Raw genomic sequence first — 15472 nt, 5'->3', positions numbered from 1 at the left:
TGCTGCACGAAGTGGGTAGCCGGGAAGCTGCTGCGTCTGTGTGTGTGCGTGCCTGCGAGTGGGCAAAAGGCCATATGTCCAGTTTTCTCTCAGGACTTGCCTCCTGGGCCGGGAGGAAAGAACCGGGTCTGCCTTCCTCCCCAGGCCGGGAGTACGTGCCCCACGCAGGCTCCGCCTGGGCTTGCGTGCGCGCCCCGGCCCCGCCCAGACGTGCGCATGCGCCCCAGTCCTCCGCCTTCGCGCACCTCCGCCCGGCCGCCGGGAGCGCGCGCGCGCGCTCCTCTCCCCTTCAACCCCGTTCACCTCCCCGCCCTCCCCCCCCCCGACCTACTTTACTTCTCCAAACCCCGCAGCCTGCCTCGTCCCGGGCGACCAGAGCCCCTCCTCCGGGTCCCCTGGCGTTCCATCTGGGCCCGCGTTCCACCGGGCGGCCTGTCGGCGGGTGCCAGGCGGAGGCGGCGACGGCGACCTCGCGCCCCGCCGAGACCCGGGCCCGCGCGCGCCCGCCCGCCATCCGAGACACACAGCGCGCGCGCTCCCCGGGGGCTGCCCTCCCCCCGCGCGCGTCGGCCCCGGGCTCGCGCCGCCGCCGCCGCCGCCGCCGCTGCCGCCGCCGCGCGCGCGCAGCTCAAGTAAAGGAGGAAAAAAAGGGGGAAAAAATAGAAAGCAGCGGCGGCTGCAGCAGCGATCCGCCGCCGGACTGGGCCAGGCCGGGCGGCGGACGCGCGAGCCGGCGATCCAGGGGAGAGGCGGCAGCCATCCAGGGCGGGCCGGGTTAAAAAAAAAGTCGCGGCGGCGGCGGCGGCTGCTCAGGGAAGGAGGCCTGAGGGCCGCGTGCAGCGGGCGGGGGGCGGCCGCGCTGCGTCCCGGAGCCGGGAGCCGCCGGGAGCCGGAGGGCGGGCGGGCGGAGGCGGCGGCGGCGGCTGCAGGAGCAGCGGCGGCGGCGGCGGCGGCGGCATCTCCTCCTCACATGACCCCACTGTTTGTCCCCGTGATCAGCGCGAGCGGCTCCCGTGTCTCCTCCGTCCCCTCCTGCCGCGCGGCGTGAGCGCCGGGCTCGGGGCCCCCCCGGCCGCCCGCCCCCTCCCCTCCCTCCCCTCCCCTCCCCTCCCCCCCCCCCGGGCCCCGCGCCCCCCCCGCCCCCACCCCCCCCATGGACATGCTGGACCCGGGTCTGGATCCCGCTGCCTCGGCCACCGCTGCTGCCGCCGCCAGGTAAGAATGCCGGACCGGTCCGTGCCCCCGCGCGCCCCGGTCCCGGCCCTTCGGCCTGGCGACCGGGCCGCCATGATCCCGAGCGGCCGCCGGGCCCAGCTCAAAATGGAGGCCGCGAGGGAGGGGGGCCCCGCGCTAATACCCTGGGTCCCGGGTCCTAGCGGTATCCCAGCTCCAGACCGGGCTGGGCGGGACGGGGGCCGTGCACCTGGGCAAAGGGGCGGGGGCGGCCCTGACCCCCTCTCCTTCCCGTCCTCCTCGCAGTCACGACAAGGGACCCGAGGCAGAGGAGGGCGTCGAGCTGCAGGAAGGTGAGTACTCGAGGGGCCCACCGGGTCTGCGGCCTGAGCCCGGGGAGGGGACTGGGGGCGCCTAGGCCGCGTGACCACTGACCATCCCCCCCCCCCCTCCCCCCCCGACCGCAGGCGGGGACGGCCCTGGGGCGGAGGAGCAGACGGCGGTGGCCATCGCCAGCGTCCAGCAGGCGGCGTTTGGCGACCACAACATCCAGTACCAGTTCCGCACAGAGAATAATGGAGGACAGGTGAGGCTCCGGGCCCGGAGCCCGCGGGCAAGTGGAGTGTCGCGCTGAGGGTCCAGAGGGCGAGCTGGGAGGGGCTCGGACCTGGCCCCTGCCGGGACCCTAGAACCCATCTCGCCGCTTTGCTGCCCCCTGCAGGTGACGTACCGCGTAGTCCAGGTGACTGATGGTCAGCTGGATGGCCAGGGCGACACGGCTGGCGCCGTCAGCGTTGTGTCTACGGCTGCCTTCGCTGGGGGTCAGCAGGCTGTGACCCAGGTGGGTGTGGATGGGGCAGCCCAACGTCCTGGCCCCACTGCTGCATCTGTGCCCCCAGGTCCCGCAGCACCCTTCCCACTGGTAGGTGCCCACAACCCCTGGGGGGATGGAGAGGGGACAGTAACTCTCTTCTTGGGGATCCCCAGGGAGTGGGGCAGGTGGGACACAGATGCTGCCTTTAGACCCATTGCTCTGTGTGGGTCATATCCCCGTTCTGCAAGGTGAAATTTGGGTCAGGAGTTTTGAAATGTCATTTTTTTTTGTTGTTGTTGTTTTCTGTAAAAGGGGGATGAGAGTAACAGGAAAGACTCTTAGAGGTAAAAATGAATCAACCCATCAGGTGATCACTGAGTATCTGCTGAGTTCCGGGGCCAGGAGACAGTGGAGTGGCACACAGGGGTTTTCCGTTCGCCATAGAATGCAGTGAATGTCGACACAGCAACACGGGAGCGGGTTGGGGAACAAAGATGGCTAAGGGTGGCCTCTGTGTCCTCCTACTCCCCAGGCCGTAATCCAAAATCCCTTCAGCAATGGCGGCAGCCCTGCAGCTGAGGCTGTCAGTGGGGAGGCACGCTTTGCCTATTTCCCAGCATCCAGTGTGGGAGATACCACAGCTGTATCCGTACAGACCACAGACCAGAGCTTGCAGGCCGGAGGTAAAGGGAGGAAGGGGCCAGGGCGGAAGGCAGGGGAGGCAGCAGGCCTAGCAGGGAGGGAAGCCCCCTCACCAGTTCTCACTGCCCCCCAGTTTTTGCACTAACCCCTGCTTTCGCTGCAGGCCAGTTCTATGTCATGATGACGCCACAGGACGTGCTTCAGACAGGAACACAGAGGACAATTGCACCTCGGACACACCCCTACTCCCCGTACGTGCAGGAGACCTGTTCCCAGGAGCAGGGGACCCTGGGAGGGCCTGGTGTGAGAGGGCCAAAGGAAGGGAAGGTTTTCTGGAATGGGAGCCAGGCAGTTGAGCACACGGCAGGCAGTCAGTATGTGTTTTTGGTCTGTTTCTGCTTCTTGAGTATAAGGGAGTTACCGTTTTTCTATTTCTGCATAAGAGTTTATTTTACACAGCCGATTCTCAAGTCTGACTTCTTCATAGATGTTTAGGCAAACGGTACCCGAGATAATACGTGCCCGTCTTTTTCCTTTTCTAGGAAAATTGACGGAACCAGAACACCACGGGATGAAAGAAGGAGGGCCCAGCACAACGAAGGTAAGGCCGGGGTGGAGTTTCTGGGTCTCACGGGCACGGCCAGGCCTGGTGCTTGGTGTCCCAGATCAGCGACGTGCTAGAAGTGCACAAAAGGTGTTCGTTGAATGCCGGAAGAGTAGAAACGGGTGGAAGTTCGTAGTCAGGAACAGACAGGCAGGAGGTGTGAATTGGAATGTGTTTTGTCATCTTGGTTAGTGATCTCGAATTAACGGTCAGCATCTGAAATGGCGTGTTTCACATTCACATACGGATTTCCTGCCTGTTGAAAACTCGAGTTGATTTGATGCCCCTAGAACTATCTTTCCATTGGTGACTGTCATTGACCTTAAGTCCCTCATTCCCCTGCCTACCTGACTTCCAGAAGCTGTGCCTCTGGCTGGCCAAGGCTGGGGCATCGTGCCTTTTGTGAACACCAAAGCCCAACCCTACGGTCATTTTGGCCTTCCATGATGTCCCCTAGTTCCCCACCCCGAGCCCTGCCTGCCCCCAGTCCATAGCCACTGTCGTGGACGTGGCCACATGCAAGTCCAGGGGAACATATGTCTTGACGCTTGTCTCTCAGCAAATGTTTCCTGAAGGTGGATTCTGGGCTGGGTGGCAAGCACGCCCCCCCTGCCCCGTGCCAGGTCTGGAGCCCAGTCTGTAGTGTCAAGGAGGCTGGACGGAGTTCGGGCTGGTTTCTTCCCCGGAGAGACGGCCTTTAGGAGTGCGTGTCAGGCAGAGGGGAACGCAGGCTGGAGGGCAGGCAGAGTGGCCTGCGGCTGCTTCGGGGAGTGCTGGTGTGGTCATAGCAGAGGTTCCACGCAGAGTGCTTGGGGACGGGGGACCGGGGAGGACTAAGGAGGGCCTTGAATGTCAGGCGAGGCCCTGAGAGTCCCCACAGTGTTCAGCTGGGTTTGGGCCTTTGTACCTGTGATCGGAGCAGCTCATTGAGCTTGGCGTTGAGCATATCTGTACCACGTATATGCCTGTGTTTTAGGCCCTCGGGTACAGCGGATGATAGAACAGATGAGCTCTTGGCTCTCCCGGTGTCCGTTCTGGTGGGAGAGACAGAAGTCACCCAAAGCTGCGGTGTGCCGTGAGGTAGTGTAAATCACGACAAGGAACATAAAGCTGCATGGGAGGTTGGAGGGTAACGGAGACAGCGTGCTCCGTAGGCCCCTCTGAGAGGTGACATTTGAGCAGAGGCCTGAATGGGCCGGCCAGGTGCCTGAGGACGCTTAAGTGCAGACGCCCAGGCCGAAGCCAGAACAGACTTGGTGTGTTTGAAGAAGAGCAGGAGTCCGAGAAGGAAAGAGGAAGTTGGAGTTTCAGGAGGGCTGTCCGGGACCGGGGTCACGCAGGTCCTTGTAAGAGGCCCTCCCAGATCCCTGCTCCCGGGTTTTTATTCCAGCCAGCAGAAGGGTTTGTGTATGGACGCTGGATGGCAAGGGTGATGGGACACCGGGGGCTGGGCGCATAGGAGGTAGGTAATTGCAGATGTTGGCTCGGGATAGGACAGGGCATGAGGTAGGGGAGCGCGTTGGGGAGATGATTCCAAGGCTGGAGAGCCAGGGCTTCACGATGGCATCAGGTCGCTTTGTAGGGAAGGGGCAGGTCTGAGCTTGGTTTGGGCTGCGGTGTGTCTGAGGGGCCTCCACTAGGATCCCAGGCAGTCGTGGCCCTGCTACTTACTGGCTGCGTGACGCGAGGCTGCTTCTCAGTGTCTGTGCCTGTTCGGTGTTGTGTAGAATGGTGCCCGCGCGGCTCCCCCGGACACTCATGGTGACTTCAGCCAGTACAGACACATGAGCCCCCCCCCAGCAGCGCGGTGTGCCGCCTGGTAAGGCTGCACCAGTGACTCGGGGATACCATCCAGCCACCCTCCACCCCACTCGTCACTCTCTGCCTCTCACTAGGTTGGTCTAGCTGCAAAGTCGTGAATCTTTCTCGTCCTACGAAAAACCGTCTCTCTCATAACCCTGTCTTTCTCCAGCTGCATCCTGTTCTCTCCTGACCTGCACAGTATTTGACCCACCCTCTGCCCATCCTCCCTGTACCCTTGGCAGTCTGGCTCATTTCTCTACCAAAAGACGTCCATCTAAGGTCACTCAGGATGACCTCATTGCCAAATCCACTGGCTTCCTTTCCTGTCTGTGCTCCAAGCATCTGACCCTGCCTGTTCTCCTTCTTTCGGGAATGTTCCCTTCTGTTCTACCCGCTCTGGTTTTTCTGCACTCTCTGCTTTTCCTTCCCAGCCTGTTCTTCAGAGCACAGCATCCCAGTAGCTCCGGGAAGCATGTTAACGGTCTCTATCTCCAGGGCTGTCCTCTCAAGGTTCTGAACAAGTGGGTCAGAGGGAGGCCCAGGAGTCTGTATTTCAACAAGTTACCCAGGTGATTCTTCCCATTGGGCAGGGTTGGGAAACTGCTTTGACTGATGGTTTCCCTTGAGGTCTCGCCCCTCTTCTGTTGGCCTCGGGAGAGTTGAAACATTAGGCCCAGGGATGGTCAATATCCCCAAAGCCTTATCCCTTATTGTAGGTATCTGTCGTTTCTCCAGAAAAGAGTATGTGACTTGAACAAGATGAGAACCACTCTTCAGTGTCCTCCCAGCCCCCCCCCCGCCCCCCGCCAACGCCCCTGCCCTGGCTGTGTGCCAAGCTGTGTCTATTCCATTCTTCTCTCTTGATCTCCAGACCCATAGTTTGAGCTGCCCATTCAAAAATCTTCATTTCTGGATGTCCTAGAGACCCCTTCGTACTCAACTTGCCCAAAACAGAGCCTGCCGTCTCCCCTCCCCAAAGGCTCCCAGGCAGCATTTTTCTTTCCAGAGTGGCATAAGGCTCCCCTGTGCTAATTACCCAAGCTGGAACCGAATGCCAGGGCCACTGTCCACTCTGCCCCTTTCTCCTTCCCTCATGTCTCGGAACCCTGAGATCCTGTGCCAAAGCGGACTTCAAATCAGATTCTCTTTCTCCTTTTTCCCTCTTTTCCCCCGTTTCTTGGAACCACAGGAGCCTGTCTCCAGGTCCCACGGGAAACTGGGTCCTGCGGGTCCTGCCTGAGGGTGGCCCGTGCAGCGCCAGCCCACTGCAGCCATGTCAGACTTTGGGTCCCCTGTTACCTGGATCCTCTGAGGAGCCAGAAATCCAGATCTCTGTGTGAAATCTGGTTTTTATTTTTTTTTTATTTATTTTTTTTATTTTTTATTTTTTTTTAATTTTTTTTTTTTTTACGTTTATTTATTTTTGAGACAGAGAGAGACAAAGCATGAACGGGGGAGGGTCAGAGAGAGAGGGAGACACAGAATCTGAAACAGGCTCCAGGCTCCGAGCTGTCAGCACAGAGCCCGATGCGGGGCTCGAACTCACGGACCGCGAGATCATGACCTGAGCCGAAGTCGGCCGCTCAACCGACTGAGCCACCCAGGCGCCCCTGAAATCTGGTTTTTAAATGCCGGATGGGATTGCTTTTTTTTATTTCATTAGTTGCTACTCTTAATGTTGTTAATTCGTTCCATTATTTACTTTGGATTTAGTTTGTTGGGGGTTTTCCCCTAGCCTTTTAAGATGATTTAAACCTTGCTTTTTTCCTAGCACAGGCCCTTCTGGTTGCAAATTTCACTCCACTGCTGCTTCGGCTGCATCCCATTTGGATACATTGGTTTTCATTATCGTTCAGTTTAAAATATTTTCCAGTTTTCCTTACGATTTCTTCTTAACTTCCAATCGTGTGGGTTTTCTGGGTAATTTTTTTGTTTCTGGTTTCTAGTTTAGTTCTGTTCTCATTAGAAACATACCCTTATTATATAATTTCAGTGCCCTGAAATTTGTCGAGCCTTACTTTATGGTCCTAAACGTGGTCTGTCTTGTGAAAGTTTGCATGGGCGCTTGAAGAGAATGTATCTGCCGCTGTTGCGTGGAGTGTTTCCTCGGTCAGCGAGGTCAAGTTGGCTGACACTGCTCAGGTTTTCTGTGCTGACTTTTTTGTCTACTTGTCCTGTCAGTTACTGAGAGAGGAGTGTTAGCGTCTCTAATTGTATCTGTGAATTTGCCCATTTCTCCCCCCAGTCCTGGCAGGTTTTTCTCCTGAATTGTTTTCAACATTGTATGGGCGTAACTTCCGTAGAACGGACGTGGCCTTGGTCTTAACGGTCTTCCACCATTTTAAATGTGCCAAGATGGTCTTCCTGAGCCACAGGCCTGACCACCTCACCACCTGCTTGATGAAGGGGCCTACACTCAAGGGCCTGGGCCCATAAACAGGGCATTCAAGGCCTTACAACCTGGCCTTTCCTACACCCTGCCCCACCGTATCTGCCAAGTGTCTCCCAAGAATTGCCGTGTCGCCATTTCTGAATTTTTCACACCTGTCTGCCTAATGCCCCTGTCCTCAGAAACCAGCCCAAATGTTCCCTCTCCGAGTCTTTTCTGTAAAGGTCCACCACGCCCCACCCCCATGCAGAGATCGTTGCCTCACACTGGCATTCCCCGGGCCCTCGGTACGATCTTCGATGCCAGCACATCCACGGTGTCAGTACCCCCCGTTGCTGCACATCTCAGGGATGCTGTGGGCACCAGCAGGGCAGAGACAGAGTCCACCGTAGACTCTGGCCTCGCAGGGCACCCTGCACACGGTAGGGCAAGCAGGACGATTTAAAGAAGGAAACGCAAACTGGAAAAGCTGTGCCCGGCCCCCCCAACCCTGCCCCCTGGTGGCTGGAAGGGAGGAGTCCACGTGAGGTAGCGCCGCGGCACGGAGGGTGCCCGGGCTCGAGCTCGCCAGGCTGCGCGCGGGGAGACCAGGAAGCGGAGGAGCCACCTGCTGTGGAGTGGAGCGCGCTGCGGGGGGCCGGGGGGCGGCGCCGCCAGGCCCGGGCTGGACTCTGGGCCCCGCTGTGGTCCTTTGGCCGCGGAGTTCCCAGACCATAGGACACGGCCGTCCTCCGTGGGGAGGGGCAGGTCTCTCCGTGGGACCCGGGTATTGTGCACTCACGCCAGAGCCAGGGTGGGGCAAAGTGCGGTGCCGGGCACGTTCTCAGCAAGGCGTTGGGGAACTCTTGTGGAAAGACGGAGGGTCCGTGTAGGAGGGCGTCCTCACCCAGGCTAGGGTGGGGAGCACTCGGACGTGGGGAAAGGCTGGTTGGCAGTGAGCAGACAAAGCCAAGAGCCGGCGGTGGGATTTGCCTGTTCGTGGCCGGGCGTGTTCTTTGAGAGAACAGCAGGGTCAAGGGGAGGAACCGGCCTCAGAGGCTGTGAGGAGTAAGGGGCGTGATTCCGGCCCCCCCTCCTTTCTCACTTCCCCCCCACCCCCGACCCCCTCTGTAAACGCCTGTCAGCACCGCCCAGCCTGGAGACCATACCCTTTGCCTTCCTCTCCAAACCCCTCCTCCAGGCTTCATCTCCTCAGCAAACACCGACTGCTTTTGTCTGTGGTCTGTCCTGGCAGGAGGGATGAGGGTGTGTGATAGTTGTGGGTTGATGGAGGCTTTCTTGTGTGTCCACACCAGTGCCTAGTATTGTGCTTGGAAGGTAAGGAAGATTCTGGCACAGCTTTGCTTCGGGAGGCCCTGAAGTGGGGTCTCGGGCTTCAGCGCAGGCCGCCCCCAGGCAGCTGTGAGAAGGCCCTGAAGTGAGCCAGAGGGAGGAGCTGGAGAGAAGGCGCGGGCCCCAGCTGAATGGGGTAGCTGCCACTCAAGTCAGCTGACCGCTTGAGTGAGGTTGCCGAGTTTTATAGAGTAAAAATCACGCATCTGGAGTTTTTCAGGTGAAACCTTCCATTAGTTTGCCAGCCCTGGCCTTCGAGGTAGGGTTCACATCCTTTGCAGGCCCCTGCGAGCCGCTCATGCCAGCTGGGGGGGCTTGGGACTCGCTGCCAGGGCTCTGGAGAAGGATTTTAGCCGGGGGTGGGATATGGGCAGACTGATTGTAGAGATGAAGAGAAAACAAAATTACGGAGCCCAAAGCTCTAGGGGGTATGGAAAAAATCAAACACCCCCTGCTCTGGGGGACCCGCGAGGGGTACTTGGGTCCCGTGTAAAGGAGCTCTGGCCCATTCTTGCCTCCCAGGCACACAAGCCACAACTCCATTTCTCAGAAGATGCCAACTATTACGTGAAATTTCTTAATTTGAATTTTGGCTCAGATTTTTAGAATCTGCCGGGCAGGGGGGCCGGGGGGCGGGTGGGTAGAGGGGAGACTCTGTTCCTCTTGAGAAGCGGGGCACGGGTGCCCGCGTTCGGGTCTCGGAACATCAGCATCAGGGAGCGAGCCGCCCGAAGCTCTGCTGGCACGGCCGTGGACACTGCTGTTGCTCTTACAGTGGAGCGGAGGCGGAGGGACAAGATCAACAACTGGATCGTCCAGCTTTCAAAAATCATTCCAGATTGTAATGCGGACAACAGCAAGACGGGAGCGGTGAGTGCCCCCCGGCCCTCCAGCTCCCCGCGCTGCCGTGGGCCAGGCCCCCAGCCCCTGCGACGAAGTCTGCCTGACCTGGCCCCCCCGCCCCCGCCCCCCCCCCCCCCCCCCCCCCCCCCCCCGGGCACAGGCCCTGTCCCGGGTGGGGGGGGGGGGGCAGCGCTCACCGGCGCTCTCGCCCACCCCCCAGAGTAAAGGAGGGATCCTGTCAAAGGCCTGTGACTACATCCGGGAGCTGCGCCAGACCAACCAGCGCATGCAGGAGACCTTCAAGGAGGCCGAGAGGCTGCAGATGGACAATGAGCTCCTGAGGCAACAGGTGAGGGCCGGGCCGGGCCGGGGCTGGGGGGGGAGCCGGGGCAGGGGCGGGGAGCCAGCCCCTGGCTCCTCGTGCCCTGTCGTGTGTGCCAGATCGAGGAGCTGAAGAACGAGAACGCCGTGCTTCGTGCCCAGCTGCAGCAGCACAACCTGGAGATGGTGGGCGAGAGCACGCGGCAGTGACACCCGCCCCGCCGCCCCTTCCCCAGCCCTTAGCACAGAGAGGGACAGACGCCCCTCCCCCAGCTGCGTTTTTTTATAGTAGATTTTTAACAAAACGGGGAGAAACAATGCATTTCTGTGGATAAGCGCCCACCGCTCTCCTCAACTTGGGAAATGATCTCCTCCCTCCCCCTCCTGTCTGTCTCCCTCCTCCGGCCCCCACGGAGCCCCAGCACTTCTAGTGGTCTCGCCTGGAGGCAAGAGGGAGGAGGACGGAGCCCTGCCATATCCCGCTGCCTCCTTGGTCTCTAGAGGTACTGAGACAGGGTGCTTTCGGGAAGGAGGGGAGACTTTACGGGGGCCAGCCCCGGGGCCTGGACCTAAGCAGGGAGGCCATGTCCCACCCCACCTCTTGTTTCTGGATCCCTGCTCCCCTTTGAGTGTGTGTGTGTGTTTTAATTTTCTTTATGGAAAAGTGGACAAAAAAATAGAGAGAGAGAGAGAGAGAGGTATTTAACTGCAATAAACTGGCCCCGTGTGGCCCCGCCTTGTCTGTTTGTGTATCTGTCCATCTCGGGTTTGGGGAGGGGGGCCTGGGGTCTGCAGAACTCCATGTTGTGTTCGTGGCTGTGTGCCCGTCCCTGCCATCCTGTACCCCCTGGTACCCAGTCTGTCGGCTGGATGGTGGAGAAATTAAGGAACGGATATCCTCTTTGAGGCCCCAGGTGTGCATATGTGGTGTGAAGGCAGGAGGTGCCAGGGTCAAGGACACGTCCCATGTTTTTGGAGGAGAGGCTGGGGTCTCTCCTGTCATCCGTTCTAAAAATAGGACTGGCTCCTGACCCTGCCCTTAGGGGTTGAAGCCCTCCCCTCTGCACCAGCCAATGGTGGGGCCTGGCCTTGAGCCCCCCACCCCCAGGAAGGGCAGATGGCCAGGAAGCCAGGCTTGGCCCGTCAGCCTGTCGCCTCACACTGTGGCTCTGGCGCCTGTACTGTGACCCCTGCCCCGGCTGATGACGAAACCTGGCCCGAGCGGAGACGCGGTGATGCCTGGCGGTGCCGGGGGACGCGGCCATGTCTCCCTGTGGGTGGCCGCACAGCCCTTGACTCTGCTTCGGCCCCACCCCCCACGCCGCTCCAGGGAGCCGGGCCTGCCAGCCTCGTCACCTCGCCGAGCTCTCCACCCGGTCCCATCCTGAATGTTCCTACCTGGTGTTCCCTCTGACAGCCCCGTCCCCTCCGCCGAGCGAAGGTGTGTGGGGCAGGAAGAGCCTAACGTGGACCAAATTGGGCGGCAGGTGGCAGGGAGCAGCCTTTGCCTCCCGGCCCCCACACGCCCCGCTTTTGTGGTTTTGAGTGGGCCTCAGCGGCAGCTCAGGCCCGGAACGGGTGTCCGTTCCTTGGCAGCGTCATCTGTAGGCTCTTCTGCCGGAGTTGACCCTGAACGGTCCTAGAGTGAGTCAGGGAGGCGGCATGGCTAAAGGCCTGTCTGTGGAGTCAAGGTTGGTAGTTCCCAGGGCCGTGTGCCCGCAAAGACGGCCCAAGTGAGTAGGAGGGAGGTGGCCCCAGGCAGGCAGCCCAGGCTCGTCTCCATCCGGTGACATGCTGGAGGACCAGCTCGCCCAAAAAAGGCCCAGCTGTGCAGCGTCGGCCACCGTCTGTGGTTTGGCTGCTCCCACCGCGGCCGGTTTCAAGGTGCCAGGGGGATGTCCCGCGGCAAAGCCGGAATGAGATGCGCACCCTTCGCTCCGTGGAGCCGGTGTGAGCCGGGTCTAGCACGTCCCACCGTGGCCTGTGCTCGTGGGGAGGCAGGAAGGCCAAATGGTGAGAGCACAGGCCCCAGGGTCCGGCCGCTCAGGCCGGCCTAGCTCTTCTGACCAGGTGCACTTGGGCACTGCCCCGAGTCCGCCCTCGGTTCCCCCTACAGAATAAAGAAAAGCAGCCTTGGGGTGGCCGTGGGCTCCCAGGAGGGAGCAGGGCCCGGGAAGCTAGGCCGCCGGGACCGGTGGCTAAGAAGGCGACGAGGGCCCCAAAGCACAGAGCAGAGCCCGACATGGGGCAGGCGGAGCTGCTGGGGGCGGGCGGCAGAGGCCGAATGCAAAAGTGGGTCAGTACATCTGCCGGCGCATAGGATGCAGGCGTCTGATGGCAGCCGTTACTATCACTGCTGTCTCGTGGCCCAAAATTCTCGGGGACGTTCTGCAGATACATTTCCCAAGATTCAGAAAACCACATGCCTGCTGGGGGCTGGAGCCGACACAGATTCCTGCGTCTGGCCACCCCAGCGTTCCCTGCCAGAACCCGTGCACGTGTGAAGACCGCCTGAAGCGATAGGAATTCTGCTGGACACCCGAGGGACCATAGTGACAGCCGGCCTCCCTGTGGATGAGGGTATCGGGAAAGGGGGGAGAATAAGAGGTCACCTTCTTCCTACTCATCGAACTGTTCAACTTTGGGGGCAAAAGGAATTTTTTTCTGAAGTCAACAGGGTGATGCTGTGTCAGGGAAAGTGTCTCCCAGGTGGCTGGCTAGAGGCGTGGGTCTGTGGCCCCGTCTGCCCCACCCCCTGGACACACCTCCGCTGGCTCAGGGTGACATAACACTGTTCCCTGTCGCTCTGTTCCCGCTTATCTCCCGTCTTGTCGGCGCCACCACCTTCTTGGAAATGAGTTGGGACAAAGGGGAGGGGGCTTAGTACCCCCGCCTCCCCCAGAAGGGCCCATAAAAGCAGCTGAAACGGGGACCCCAGACACCACAGCAAGTCCCAAACCCGACAGCGGGACACAGCCAGACAACACGATGGCACTGAGCACACAGGTCGGGGCCGCCTGCCTCCTGCTCCTCCTCCTGGCCAGCCTGGCCAGTGGCTCAGCTCTCCGGCAAGAGGTGAGAGCCCAGGGGGCCCGGGCCCGGCACGGTGGCCGGGACCGGAGAGCCAGGCCCTGGGTGGTGGGGGGACTGCTGAGGGCAGCTGGTCCTCTTAGCACCCGGTAGAGCTCGGGGCAGGGACCGGGGTGGGGACGGACGGCCGCCTGAAGTACAGAGATCGTGGCCTGAGGATCGGACTGGGGGCCCGAACTAGTTCCACAGTTACAGAGCACCTGCTCTGTGACACGTCCTTTTCTAGTCAGTGGGGATCACACAGCGAACAAGGTAGAGGAGAGAAGAGCTTTGCTCTCGTGGAGCTGACGTCCCGGCCGGGGAATTCATCTGTGAACAATTAAAACATAACCAGGATAACTGTCTCGTCAATGGGATCCTGGATAACAGAAGATAGTGATGGCAGCAGAGTGGCCACGAGGGGTGAGGGGAGGACTTGCGACGGACCAGGGGCTGGGAGTCAAGCGGGATGGTTTGTGAGAAATGAAATTCGACCTGGGACTGGGTGACCTGGACCATAAGAGAAGGGGGCGGTAAGCGAAGCCCCGGGGCAGAGGGCAGACGGGTGTCCGAGGATCGGAGGCTGTAGTGAGTGGAGAGGACGCGGCTTGGAGAGGAGACTGAGGGGCGGACTCCAAGTACTGACTTTCCTCCACCTGCGAGGGCAGCTCTGCAGGCTAGTTTCTTTTAGCACACGCGCAGGCACTGGGGAGAGGGGCGGAGGGAGAGACTCTTGAGCGGGCGCCACGCTTTTAATCCGACCGATAAGGCGTGAGGCACGAACGGGATGGACGGGGCGAGACGCAGGGAGACTTGCTACAGGCGGGGGTGGCATCCAGGCCAGGGAGGGTGATGTCCCCAAGAAGAGAGAGAGGGAGACGGATCCGGGATCCGTCTGCAGGAAGAGCTGCCCGAGGGCGGGGGAGAAAAGGCCAGACGGCAAGGCCACTCCTGGGATGCCAGCTGAGCCCCAGGACACCGACCACGCGGGGAGAAGCTGGTCTTTGGGGGCGAGTCTGAGAGCTCCACGTCCCCACCACCCTCACCACCCCTTCTGCTCTCACAGACAGGACAGCTCACGGACCTCCAACCCCAGGACACAGCGGCAGCCGAGGCGGGCTTGAAGGTGAGAGCACCTGCGAGTCCCTTCTGAGCACCCCCGTCCCTTCCCTGCGCCCAAGCTCCGCTCACTCTCCCTTCCTCCCCGCAGCCCGTGCTCCAGAGGCTAAGGAGGCGAGACACCCACTTCCCCATCTGCATGTTCTGCTGCGGCTGCTGTAAAAAAGCAAAGTGTGGGATGTGCTGCAAGACGTAGAGCCTCCCCAGCCTGCCCCCGGACCTCCCTCCCCTCCGTATTTATTCCTGCTGCCCCCTGACTCTCAGTGAATGGACTTGGAATAAAATGGCTCGTTCTGTCTGTTGTTTTCCATCCCAGAGTGTCTGTTGCCCTTTCTCCCTGCCCAAGGCCAATGCCAGAGGCTGGTTCTGGCCCCTGTCTTGCAAGGGCCGGTACTCCGTGGGGCGTACGGGGTTCGTGCGTGCTGGGTTTGGCAAGGAGGCTTGGTGAAGGAAGTTTCTTCCCTGCTCTTCCCTCCCTTCCCCTCTTCAGAGGACCTAGAATTTACGTTGCTACAGCGGGGCTGGAAGTTAAGCCAAGTTTCTTCTCCTTGAAGTCTTCTTGAAACAGGGGTTACAACTTTAGATTCCCCACAAGGGTTCTCAAAGCAAGGTCTGGGGACTCCTCGCAGGGCTCCACAAGGTGGAAACTACGAAAACGTCACTTGTTTTTTTCTTTCACCTTCTTTGCGTCCCGGGCGTACAAGCTCTGTGACACGGGATGACCCCATGGCTCTGACGGTAATGAGCTGTGCGCTCGTGTGCCCCCGTGCTTTAAAAGCGTCCCAGTCTCGATTTCTCATACATTGAGCAGCCATAGATACCATCCATGTAAACAAGAGTTGTTTTGGAGTCCTCGAAGATTTTGCAGAGTAGAAAGGGATTCTGACACCAAAGAGTTTGAGAAAAACCGACGACCTTCCGGACAGGCACGGCGAACGAGTGAGGGGTGGTGGACTTGTCTCAGAGGAGCACGTGGGAGGCTCTGTGATCTCAGTAAGGACACACGGCATGTGACCCACGTGGGAGAAGGCCGTCCACCTCCATGAGGAGCTGAGTTCCCTCCCGTTGTTCTTGGGACCATATCCCCCTCGCTTTATCCCATTTCCCCACTGATAGAAACAGAGAAGATGCATTTCACTATCTTCCCAGCCTCTAAGAAAACATCAGTGCTAGCATGGTGATAAGGGGCCTTGGCCATTTGGGCCCAATGTTTCGTATCCATGGGGAGGCCCGGGTATCCAACGGGGGACCGGTAGATGGCTGTTGTGCCCAAAGATGGGCCAAACATGGTGAAATCTTCTTTTCGAGAGAAGGTGGCCATGCTTATTTTTATGTGAAATTTCCTGATTTTTTAAGTATTGGC

The 15472-nt window shown here is 60.0% G+C and overlaps 2 protein-coding genes across 3 annotated transcripts; both read left to right on the top strand.

The window, feature by feature from the left end:
• The first annotated feature begins 1050 nt into the window (after positions 1-1050).
• Positions 1051-10663, top strand: USF2 (upstream transcription factor 2, c-fos interacting). Of its 2 annotated transcripts, none has more exons than XM_058709545.1 (10): positions 1051-1215; positions 1480-1526; positions 1641-1759; positions 1895-2014; positions 2520-2670; positions 2793-2880; positions 3172-3230; positions 9533-9627; positions 9821-9949; positions 10042-10663. In XM_058709545.1, the coding sequence occupies exons 1-10, from the start codon at positions 1154-1156 to the stop codon at positions 10129-10131; spliced, it is 960 nt and encodes a 319-aa protein (XP_058565528.1). In that variant the 5' UTR covers positions 1051-1153; the 3' UTR covers positions 10132-10663. The 2 variants fall into 2 exon arrangements, with proteins under 2 accessions (XP_058565528.1, XP_058565527.1); XM_058709544.1 differs by having other exon boundaries at positions 1895-2095.
• Positions 10664-12746: 2083 nt separating this feature from the next.
• HAMP (hepcidin antimicrobial peptide) lies at positions 12747-14419 on the top strand. Its single transcript, XM_058709546.1, has 3 exons — positions 12747-12996; positions 14057-14116; positions 14201-14419. The coding sequence occupies exons 1-3, from the start codon at positions 12910-12912 to the stop codon at positions 14303-14305; spliced, it is 252 nt and encodes an 83-aa protein (XP_058565529.1). The 5' UTR covers positions 12747-12909; the 3' UTR covers positions 14306-14419.
• Positions 14420-15472: the final 1053 nt, after the last annotated feature.

This window comes from Neofelis nebulosa, chromosome 17 (genome assembly GCF_028018385.1).
Source record: "Neofelis nebulosa isolate mNeoNeb1 chromosome 17, mNeoNeb1.pri, whole genome shotgun sequence".
Classification (NCBI taxonomy): domain Eukaryota; kingdom Metazoa; phylum Chordata; class Mammalia; order Carnivora; family Felidae; genus Neofelis; species Neofelis nebulosa.
This window is presented reverse-complemented; position numbering and strand designations above follow the sequence as displayed.